The 11,312-nt window shown below is 49.3% G+C and overlaps 2 protein-coding genes across 2 annotated transcripts in view; one reads left to right on the top strand and one right to left on the bottom strand.

Moving 5' to 3' along the window:
* Positions 1–2,562: 2,562 nt before the first annotated feature.
* TOMM34 (translocase of outer mitochondrial membrane 34) lies at positions 2,563–7,359 on the bottom strand. The gene is made up of 7 exons (XM_050982093.1): positions 7,197–7,359; positions 7,004–7,103; positions 6,700–6,852; positions 5,929–6,089; positions 5,518–5,662; positions 4,823–4,949; positions 2,563–3,621 (listed from the first exon to the last, which is right to left on the bottom strand). The coding sequence occupies exons 1-7, from the start codon at positions 7,318–7,320 to the stop codon at positions 3,523–3,525; spliced, it is 909 nt and encodes a 302-aa protein (XP_050838050.1). The 5' UTR covers positions 7,321–7,359; the 3' UTR covers positions 2,563–3,522.
* The window catches only part of STK4 (serine/threonine kinase 4), a 46,814-nt gene continuing 42,859 nt past the window's right edge, over positions 7,358–11,312 (top strand). The window contains exons 1-3 of the mRNA XM_050982091.1: positions 7,358–7,501; positions 10,075–10,155; positions 11,003–11,131. Coding sequence (XP_050838048.1) covers positions 7,470–7,501; positions 10,075–10,155; positions 11,003–11,131 — 242 coding nt within the window. The 5' untranslated portion in view covers positions 7,358–7,469. The remainder of the gene's footprint in view (positions 7,502–10,074; positions 10,156–11,002; positions 11,132–11,312) is intronic.

Raw genomic sequence — 11,312 nt, 5'->3', positions numbered from 1 at the left:
TGCAAGGATGGACTCAGGCTGCAGTAATTAGTGATTGATTGAAGTTTGTGGTGCTGGTGGGGTGTCAGTCTGGAGAGCTGACAGAAGGGACATACAGCATTGCATTAACAAATTGCCAACCAACAGGCTCCTCTAATCCTTTCTGATTCCCTAGGAGGATGGATTTAAGCAAAACAGGATAGGTTGCTGCTGTTCTCCTCCAGAAATGAACCTTGTAGACCTTCAGCAATGGCCTTGATTGTGTCCTGCTGCTCACCACAGGGGCTGTCCATGTGTCTGTGGTGCACAAGATCAACTTTTTGAGGTGTTGTGGAGCATAAATCAAAAGCTGTGTTTCCCCTGTCTGTCCCTGAGCAGAGGTTCCCAGGAGTCACTGGAGAGCCTGCAAGCATTCATGACTGCATCATGTCCTATGAGGACTCTTCCTGCTTGCAGGGAGAGCTGGGACCTGTTACTGCTGTCTTGTGCTCCCTGTGTGGCTGTCATCACCCTGGCCTTAATGCTCTGCTCTTCCTAGTTAGGAAAGGAATCTCAGTCCCAAGAGACTCCTCAGCGCTTGAGGCTGGTGATGCACTGACCTCACTTGACTGCTTCCTGGAGCTGGCAGGAGCACACCTCCACCAGCACCACCCACCTGCTTTCTGTGCAGCTTCTGCTGGTTTTGCTGTCTCAATCTTCCTTCTGTGCTGTATCATACTCTCACTTCAGCTCCCTGCTGAGTCACCCCTCCTACCTCTTGTTTTCTTTCCAGCATTTTAATAGAACCACTTACACATTTGCTCCTGCATGGTGTCTGCTCTGCTCCACTGGGATTCTTCACTGGGGCTTTTCATCATTCCTTTTTCTCACCTTCATTTCACCATTTCTTCCTCTGATGTCCTTAAATATTTATTTTCCTCTTAGTGGATGCTTCAGCCTGAACTGTTTAGATATCATCTCCTCAGTGACATGCTTATAAAGGACTTTAATTCATTAATATACAGGACCCTGATTTGTTATTTCTTTCTAAGTGTGACGGACTGGACACTTGGTCTCAAGAGGAAAACCAAGTATTTGCAGGAATGTAATGCACAAAAGGAGAGCTGGAATGGAGCTGTACAGATAAAACTTCATTCTGCTGTTGTTTAGCTTGGCTGCAGCCCTTTTTCAGGTGTAACAGGGCACTTCAGGTGTGCCTGTGACACCACCTACAGTGCCAGATGGCTGGGCTGGGTGAGCCCTCTTTAAAACCAGAGGGAATGCCAGGTGGGGCCCAGGAGCACAGGGATGGCAGAATAGCCTCTGAAAGGACGTGAACAAGGACAAGAGGTTTTAAAATGATGATCAGAAAAGGTGAAGCTGGCCTTTGGATCCCTGATGATACAGAAATGATTCAGAGCAGCTCCTGGCTGCAGTCTGAGGCTTTAGGGAGCTGAGGCAGCAATGCACACAGGTCTGGAGCAGCTGCTGTGTCTGAGTGGGGCAGGTGACGGTGTGTCCCTGTGACAACCCCTCTCTGTTGCCCTGGGGCCAGCACTGCCTTTGCCCCCCTAGGAAGTGTCCAGCACAAACAGCAGCCCCTCAGCAGGAGCAGAAGTGCCCCTGAGCTTGCAGGAGTGTCTCACTGCTGTGCATGGCCTTTGTCCACCTGCTGCTGTTGCTGGGCAAATCTTTGGTACCAGGCACAAACAAAACTGCTGTTTTGAGGGGAAGGAGATGATGACTGCTGCTGCTCAGGGGTGCAGCAATGAGCTGCTGTTGAACAGTGCAGGTGTTCAACACTCAGGTACCAGCAGGGCTGCCAAAAGGAGGACTCTGAATTGAGTGATGCCAGTCCTGCTTCTGGACTCCTACTCCTAGTGCTTCTCTGCTCCCCTGGGTACTGCTGTGTGCTTCCCCACCCTGGAATCCATCACACCTGCCCTAAGAGCCTGGGCAGGGGCTGGCTCTGGGATCAATGGAGCTGCCAAGTTTAGAAGCAGGAATGGAGTGAATGGAGCAATTTGTGCCCCTCAGGGAGGACTTGTTCCAAGCCTGGCTCATTACAGCTGATGGAGTACAGCCCTGGGAACTACAAAAAGCTGTTTAATGTCAGGCTAAGCTAAGAGGTCTTTGTCTTCAAAGGTATTAGAGGGATTGCTCTCTATTCAATTGCTCTCAAAATTCAATTCAGAGGGGTACCTGCCTGAAACACTGCTGGGAGAGGCAAGGTGGGAAACAAACATTTTGGCATCCTGACCAAGGGCTAGCTTTTTAATCATCTTATTATTCTGTATTGTGAGTTGGATTAGGTCAGCATTGCCCAGCCTCTTCCTAGCTGAGGCAGAGAGCAAGGCTGAGCAGTGGCTGGAAATCATGATGCAGAGCTGTGCTCTCCTTGGCATGCCTTTCCCAGCCCCAGTGAACCTGGAGCTGTAGGCTTTCTGGTTTTCTGAACTCTAATGGCAACTTTGAGCTGAGGTCACTGTCTGAAAGAGCACAGCCCTGCACAGTGCCTGAAGCCCTCTGACAGAGGGGACAGTATGAAATGGTTAAACAAGTGTTTCTCTTCTCCTATTCCATCCATCACAAAAAACACAGTCCTAGAGTGAAAATAAACATGGCTTTAATGAGAACAGGTTTTAACAGTTCACAAAGTAACTCCAAGTATCTCTTTATCTACCATTTAAAATCAGTGCCATCAATCAGGAGAAACTTAAACATGCATTGAAGTAGTAAGCCAGACCTCAGCTGGGGTGTTACTGTGTATTTTCCTCCCTGTAACACCCCACAGCAACTGCTCCAAAAGGCACAGAGGAGCTAAAGTGGTTTTTTTGTTGTTGTTTTTTACAAAAAACACAAGAGAAAAAAACATTGCAAAATTCCCAAGCACCCAGAATCTGAAAGAATAGTGCACAGTGTAACAAGGCAGGCTGAACTTGCTGCTGTTTTCTTAAGTGTGCAGAATAATTAAAGAAAGCTGCTACTGTAAACATCTGCCCAGCCACACTAAGCAGCAGAACCCAGCTGAGGGCCAGCAGGCATCACGGGGGAGAGGGAACAAGCTTGGCCCTGTGCAATAACTGTGCCCCTGCCACAAGAAGGGTATGTGGTGCTCTGGCAACTACAGCAGTTCTTGCAGCAACTTTCTTTCAGTAACAGCAGCACAAATGCAGCAAAACTGTCACCTGAATAAGGACTAAAACCCCTCTGCTTGTAGCTCTTCAGACAGGAACAGCCACTTCTGAGCATCTCAGCCAACATGCAAAGAGTCCCTGAGGCCAATAGTTAGAGGCAAGTTGACTTCAACCAGGAAAATTAACCTAAATGCCTCTTGGGGAGGGGCACTAAAGCTATGCATGATCACAGAGCCAGCTGAATAGAGTTTGATACAGATTATATCCTAACAATCACTGTGCTGGGACAGAGCCTCTTAGATCTCAGCAGCACTGGAAGATAGATTTCAACACCAATCCTGCATTGACTGGTCCCTGTATCAACAGCAGAAGGGAGAAAGCTGCACTCTGCAGTGGAAAAGAAAGCTTTCCTTGTTGCTTGGTTACCCTAGGCTCTGTTCAGTTCTTGCAGTAATTTCAGTGCAGCTGTGTTCTTTGGTTCAGTTTTCAACAAGCTCTTGATGTCAGCAATACTTGATTTGTAATCCTAGAAAGAGAATATTTTATATTTTTATTTCATGAATCATTTATTTCATATATATTTTATTTCATTAATATGAAATCCTAGAAAGTGAAGGGGTGTTGAATTTGCAGGCAACTCCAACATGGGAAGAGATGAGAATCTTGACTCCATGTTTCAGAAGGCTGATTTATTATTTCATTACATATATTGTATTAAAAGAAAATTATATATTAAAACTATACTACAAGAATAGAATAAAGGATTTCATCAGAAGGCTGGCAAGGAATAGAAAGGAGTGGAATGATAACAAAATCTTGTGACTGACCAGAGAGTCCAAGCCACATGAGACCAATCAATGATGCACCTGTTGCATTCCACAGCAGAAGATAATTATTGTTTACATTTTGTTTCTGAGGCCTCTCAGCTTCTCAGGAGAAAAATCCTAACCAAAGGATTTTTCATAAAATGTGTCTGTGACAGAAGGGGTAGTGCATTAAAAAAGCAGCCTAAGGCAGAACTACTGCCCAGCAACAGAGGCAAAGACAGCACAGTGAAGCCTGTGACTCCCTCACTGTAGCTGCTCAAGCACTGCCATTGATGCAGCTGCTCTAAAACATGTTCCAGCTAGGGCTGAGAAGATCATTTCATCTCTCAAGTGTGTTCTGAGTCCAACAGCAATGCAATATGTACTGCAGTACTGACTCCAGCATTCCTCATCAGACAAAAAGATAAAGCTCAGCACAGCCCTGGTCTCTGTGGTGACCTGGGACAGGATCAGTGGGAATGGCTTTGGGTTGTGTATTAGGAAAAGATTTTCAGCCAGAGGGTGGGTGGGCAGTGGACCAGGCTCCCCAGGGAGGTGGCCACAGCCCCAAGCCTGAGAGAGCCCAAGAAGTGTTTGCACAACACTCAGGGTATCATTGCTGGGGGGTGCTGTGCAGGGTGAGGAGCTGGACTCAAAGGTTCCTGTGGGCCCTTTCAAACTCAGCACAGTCTGTGATTCTGTGAAAAGCAGTTGCCTTCAGCATCTCTAGAAATAGGACCTAATGCTGACAAACTCATGAGATTCAAACAGCAAACTGTGATGTCTGACTCTTGGTCCTTAAAGGTTGATGGCAGAGGTTGCCTAGCACAGAAACAAGCCCCAAAGGGTATCCCTGGCTCTGATCATGCATCAACAGCCATCTAGTCCTAGCCTAAAGTCCTTCAGAAAGTCCTGACTTACCTTCAGTTCTTTAAGTGCTTGAGCACGCCTGTAGAGTGCCTTGACATTCTTAGGATCCAACTTCAGAGCTTCAGTGCAGTCCTGTGCTGCTTCCTTGTATTGCTTCAGGGTCAGGTAACAGAGAGCTCTGCAACACACACACCTGCTCAGAGACCTCTGGCTGGAAGCAGCATCCAGTGCCACAACAGGGCAGCACAAAGCTGGGCTGCAAAACCATCCTCGTGTGCTATGTCATCTTATTCTGGAGCTCAAGTTTGTTTCATTTACAGGGAGGGCAAAAAGGAAATGGTTTTTCAAAGAAACAAAAAGGAAGATGTTTAGAGCAACCTGCCCTAAAGACAAAGTGCACTTGCATTTGGAGGGTGCAGGTTCCTGCCTCTGCCAGTGCAGCACCTGCTCTGCTTGCTGCAACTGCCTTACAAGTACTTTGAGTGTTTAACAACAGCAGTCTGAGGTTTGTAGGAGAGCAGAGACCACTCAACATACCCTAGTCCTGCCAGACAAAGCAGTCAGGGGAGAAATCCCCTGGCAGCCCAGAGGGCAGTGTCTCCAAGGCTGCACTTGGGGTGAACCTGGGGGAGTGGTTTTGTTTTATTCATTAGTTTGGGAGCAAACATTAAACAGTTCTGCCAGGAAGTACCGTGGTGGCTTTTATACAGGGCCAAGAAATAGTTGGGCAAAGAACTGAACAGTACCTGTTGGTGTAAGTTGCACATTCCTTGTTGAGCTTTAGACTCTCACTGTACTTCTCAACTGCTTTTTTATGGTTTCCTTTCTTTACTAATTCATTTCCTTCTTCCTTAAGCATTCTAGCTCTCTCCATGCCAGCAGCAGTCTTGTCTGGAAATGGTGTGAAAGGATACAGAGCTCTATAAAACCAACAAGAATATCGCACTCTCACAGAAAACAAATATCCCCATACCAGAGGCACGACAAAGAGACATCAAAGAAACCAGAATAAACCAAAAAGGCTGTGGCAGAACCAGGTTTGGGTTTCTCCAGGCTTCAGCCCTGGCTGCAGACACACCAAGCAGGTGTGGCAGCCGTCTTGTTCATCACCCAGAGAGCTACAGGGCTCTCTGCCCAGCTCAAGGGCACATTCCCACCTCCTTCTCCCGGTGGTGCAGTTGCAGGAGGAGTGTTAGCCCCAGGGGCCTGGGCAGAAGGAACGCTCCACCTCGTCTGGGCAGAAACAGGCACTGTGGGGATTGGTGGCAGCTTCTGACGCCAGTTCACACCATCCTTCTCCAGCAGGGCTTTAGTCATCCTGGAAGAGACAGCTCCCAGTCACCCTGGCTGCTGGCTGCCTGGGCCATGCAGTACCAGCCAGGTCACTTCTAACCTGGCTTGTGTATTAAGAACAGCATCTCTCTGCTAATTTCTTTACATGCATCTCAGCTAGGTTTATTCTACACAGAGGACATTTGCAAAAAGATCAACTTCACACGAGCAGGGCTAAAAATACAACAGGACATGGGCTGGGGCTGTAACTACTCAGGTGAGCAAGTGACATACATTTCACTCCTTGGTCTGGCAAGCAGAGGGCACCAGAAAGAGAACAGGACTATAGCAGCCAGTAAACACAGCAAAGATAGAGAGGCTTAAAGGACAGGGTACTGAACTTTAGTTCATTATTTCCTTTAAACCAGGCACTGGGCAAAGCAAAAGCAGTTCCACAGCAATCATTCCCAGACGTCGACCAGCACCCTGAAAGGAGCTATAGGCACTAGCAGGCAGAGGGAGCCCAGCCAGGGACCCGTGTGCCTGGCAGCCAGCTTGGTCCTGCCAGGAGCGAGCACGGTTCGAGCAGCAGCACCCAGCTGCCCCATCCCGAGCCTTCCGGCGCTCCCTGCCGCGCCCACCGGGCACTTCCTTACCTGTTGACTCCATCGTGCGCCGCCTGCACGGAGCAATCCACCTGCAGCGCCGTCTTGTAGTCCACATAGGCCAGCGAGTACCTCTCCAGAGCCTCGTACGCCGCTGCCCGCCGCAGGAGGGGCTTGATCCCGAACGGGACCAGCTCGAGGGCGCTGCGGCGGAGCGGAGAGCGCCGGGGAGAGCGCCGTGAGCCAGCGCGCCCCGGGGCTGCCGCCGCGCTCCGCCCGCCCCGACCGCGCCGGGGCCAGCGGCTGAGCGCTGCCTCCGGCCCCGCCGGGTGTCCCCGGCCCCGCCGCCGCTCACCTGGTGCAGTCGGCCACGCAGAGGCTGCAGGCACCGTCCTTGAGGTGGCAGGCGGCGCGGTTGGCCAGCAGCACGCTGCGCTCCTCGGCGCTGGCATCTCCTGCGCGGGGCACACGCGGGACGGCCGCGATTCAGCCGCGATTCAGAGGGGTGCCCCCGCCCGCCCGCTAGCCCGCCCCGGGTCGTGCCCTACCTGCGGCTTCCAGCTGCGCCAGCGCCCGGGAGTAGAGCTCGGCGGCCGGGCCGTACTGTCCGCGGCGGAACTCCTCGTTGCCGGCCCGGCGCAGCGCATCGGGAGAACCGGGGGACGCGGCCATCGCGCCGCTGCCGCCGCGCCCGGGAAGCCGCGCCCCTCCCGCCGGAGCCGGGGCGGGCGCTCCCCGCTGGCATCCGGCGGCGGGCGGAAGCGGCGGCGGAGCGGTGCCATGGAGCAGTGAGGGACGGAGGGGCTGGCCGACAGACCGCCATGGAGACGGTGCAGCTGCGGAACCCTCGCCGGTAAGCGCGGGGTGTGTCCCTGCCGGGACCGGGGATGCTCCGGCCCGTGTCACCCCCTTGCTGTCGGTGCCCGGCTGGGAGCGGGGCTGCGGGCGCGCCGAGCTCCGGCCCCCTCGGTTCTCCGGGGCGCTGCCGCTGCCCGGAGCCGCGGGGCCGTGGGCAGCAGCCCATGGCACCGAGCAGGTCGGTGCTGGGACTGCCCCGCACTCAGGTTCGGGAAAACGGCTGAAACCGGAACGCTGGGGAGAAGGCGCTGCCCGCGCTGCTGCGGGAGCTCCCGCCGGATACCGCGGCTGTACGAGGTGTGCTGGCCCGTGCCCGTGGGGTGGCACAGCCCCGGTCACTTGTTCTCCTGTCGTGTCTCTCCTTGGGCGAGTTTTGTGTGGGTCTGTGCCCCCGGTGCCGTGTGCGGGCGCGGTGCCCAGCCCTGGCACTGCCGCCTGCCCGCCTGCCCGAGCACACCGAGCACACCGGGAACACCGAGCCGGGACGCTCGGGGGTTTCGGGGCGACCCCCGCACGAAGCCGTGACTCCCCTATCTCGGGCTGCCAGGCCGGGCCGGGGCTGCGGGGCAGAGCTGGAGGTCGGCGGCAGCTGGGATGAAGTGTCAGTGTCAGAATCCTATCAGTGCTTCGCAGCTGGGGCCCGGGAACGCTTCGGCAGCGAACAAAGGAAGCTGCTGGCGCTGGTCCCCAGTGGCATTGGCCCCTTTGGTTAAACAGTGATGTATACGCTGTTAAAAAACAAAACAAGCTTGGTTTTATTCTATAATTGCTTATGCCGTAGTTTACGGGGCAGGTGATTAAGATTAGATCTGAATAACAACAGCGGTGAGATTGGGTTTGTGTTGCTGTTAGATCTGTGTAGTATAAACATTCAAGAGAAAGGTAGAGTGTGTCAGACAGCAGTGAGTGCACTCGATGGAACAGGACAATGCGGCAATGCAAAGTAATTGGGCTTCTGGTCTGAAGTAGACATTAGGCTGTTTGCTGCAAGCACAGTAGTTGTCTGGTTATTGTGTATGGGTATATGAAAAGTTTTTTTGGTTTTTTTTTTTCCTTTTATGCTAGTAGAATTTAGGCCTCAAACAAGAAGGGTCTGGCTCTTGCGTCACCACATTTTGGGCTCCTTGGAAATGGTGGCTTATGTCTTCTCTGGTGCATGTGTTACTTGCTTTTCCCCTTTTCCCACACCTTCTTCCCTCTCCATTTTCACAGGAACAAGTAAATTCTGTTTAATGCTTATCTGAGCAGGAAAGCTAGCAGCTACTTTCAGTATTTCACCACTTCCTGCGTCTGCTTCTATATAATGTTTCCTCTGCTTCAGGAAGCCATTGTATGTGCTCCATGCGTGAGCTGCTCCTCCCGTGTGGCTTTTGTACATAAACATAATAGCCAGGGGGTCAATGAATGGTTTTTCATTCTATTTCTGAAGAAATTGGGTAAAATAGTTATATATTTAGTATAAAAATTAGTATTCCTGTGACTAGAGTTCTGATCTTAGCAGCAGCTGTGAAAGCTTTCAGGAGCAGTTCACAGTTGCAGGCAACCACACGTGTTTAACTTTAAACACCAGTCAGTGCTGAAAACTCTGAGACTCTTTTAGGTTTCTGTGTTTAAAAAACTCGAATGAGCTGGTTTAGGGAGTTTGGAAGGGGTTTTGTTGGCTCGTTTTTGGTTTTGTTTATTGTTGTTTCAGTTTTTTTTTTAGTTCACATGAAAATGAAAGAGCACTTGTTTGTGGGCTGTTGGATACTCTTACCAGTGACAATAAAATACTGTTTTCAGACCTTTTTCTTCTGTAGTCCTTAGCTGTTTCAGGAGGTTTGGTGAACAGCCCTCCAGTGTAGACTCAAACAAATATGATTGAGCTTCTTGTTGCTTTGTGTATGGGATCTCCCTAAAAGCTGAGCTGGGGGAAAGGGGGGGCCACATGAAGAATCACAACACATGGCAGGTTTTTATTCCTAGAAATTATTTCAGCTGACTCTTATTAGCAACTTTAGAAGGGATGGCATTAAGATCCTGAGAGTCAGATACAGTTTCCCTTTTCCAGTATTCCTAGTAAATGTCCAAGCCCATGAAGTTAAGATCTGAAGTTTTGATGTTAAGAATGTACAGGTGAGAGCAGTATTGCCTCCTGCCTCTCAACAAATGTATTCCACACATACTCTAATCATCAAGGAAGATAATGTTCCCTTTTTTGGTAGGTATCCTTCCATTCCAGATGGAATTTCTGCTGAAATTCAGCAGATATGTTCAATGGCTTCAAGACTGTGCCACGCTGAGATGTGACCACCAGCATATAGATCCTGGAACTGGTTTCTGCCAAGAGGAGCTGTAGATTTGTGTGTCTGCTCACATTCTATTCTTTGTAATTCCCAGTCCTTTTTTGCTATTGGATGCTCATAGTATTCAGTCTCCTCATCAGTTGAAATAAACTTACTTCAGAATGAATTTACTTCATGCTACACCTTTTGTATGTTTAAGTGGTGCTATTTATTCTTCTGTCTCAGCAGAGCCCAAACTGCCATAAAATTAAAAATAATAATTTCTCTCTTCTTACCCATACAGGCAGCTGAAGAAGTTAGATGAAGACAGTTTAACCAAACAGCCTGAAGAAGTATTTGATGTCCTGGAGAAGCTTGGAGAAGGGTATGTGTTGTGTTCCAGTGGGCCCAGTGTACATTTCTCTAGGAAAACACATCTGTGTAATAGAGGTGTGTTCAGTGGACATTGATGTTTCACTTTTGTCCTGGTCCTCTTTCTGAAAGGTAGCTACTGACATAGTGACATTGTCTGGTTAATAACAGAATAAAGAATTTCTTTCCCAAGAATGCAATAGCTTAATTCAAATAGCAGGTCAGCAGTAGGGAGTTTAAAAGTTTGTGAAAAATCCCAGCCTGGAGTTGGTAGAGCCCTGTGAGAACTCAAGAGATTTTGTAGTTCATCCCTGGTACCCCTTGTGGAAGATCTGCCTGGTGGAAGTGAACTTGTGATGCTGTGCCCTCTGGTGAGGCAGAGCAGCATGGGAACACTCCTGGAGTGATATGTTCACTGCCTTGAGCAGTTTGAAAAGACTGAGTTGTAAATCTGCCTGGCTGCTGTGAGTAAAGAAGCTGGAAATAAGAGTGATATTATCTGACAGGAGCAAGCAAACCTCTCTGACCAGAGCTGTAGTTCTTACTGATGCTCAGCTTGTACTTTTTCTGGAAAAAGAGAATTTTTAGGTGTTGAATTTGTGTGAAAGGCCATTCCAAAGCTGTGGTCAGTGTAATGTTGGCAGTGTGCTCTTTCCTCACTGCCACAGTGTGCTGACTTATTTGTATTACAGTGTTTAAAAGTTAGTGGGCTGATTATTTACATTAAAATACAAAATATTTTTAATAAAAGGATAGTTAATGTTTTACCTGATGGTTACACTTGCAAAAAGCAAAACCATAACATTTATATTTTTAAAATATTACTGTATTTAATGTTTGTTTAATGTTTTGTTTTCTAGTTCTTATGGCAGTGTATTCAAAGCCATCCATAAAGAAACAGGTCAAGTTGTTGCAATTAAACAAGTTCCTGTGGAATCTGACCTGCAAGAAATCATCAAGGAAATATCCATAATGCAACAATGTGACAGGTGAGGATGTGCTGCAAAACCTTTAATTGGGAGGCAAGGAAAAGCATCACCTGTGACCTGGCATTTAATCAAATTAGAGCCATGACGTTGCCTTAAATGTTTTCTAAAAGGCTGGACTTGTACAATCGAGTTACCTCGTATCAGCTGAGCCACCTGAGCTGAGCATTTGGCTAGTGCAAAG

Source organism: Serinus canaria, chromosome 20, assembly GCF_022539315.1.
Source record: "Serinus canaria isolate serCan28SL12 chromosome 20, serCan2020, whole genome shotgun sequence".
NCBI classification, from domain to species: domain Eukaryota; kingdom Metazoa; phylum Chordata; class Aves; order Passeriformes; family Fringillidae; genus Serinus; species Serinus canaria.
Note: the sequence above shows the minus strand (reverse complement) of the source record. Positions and strands in the feature narration are given on the sequence as shown.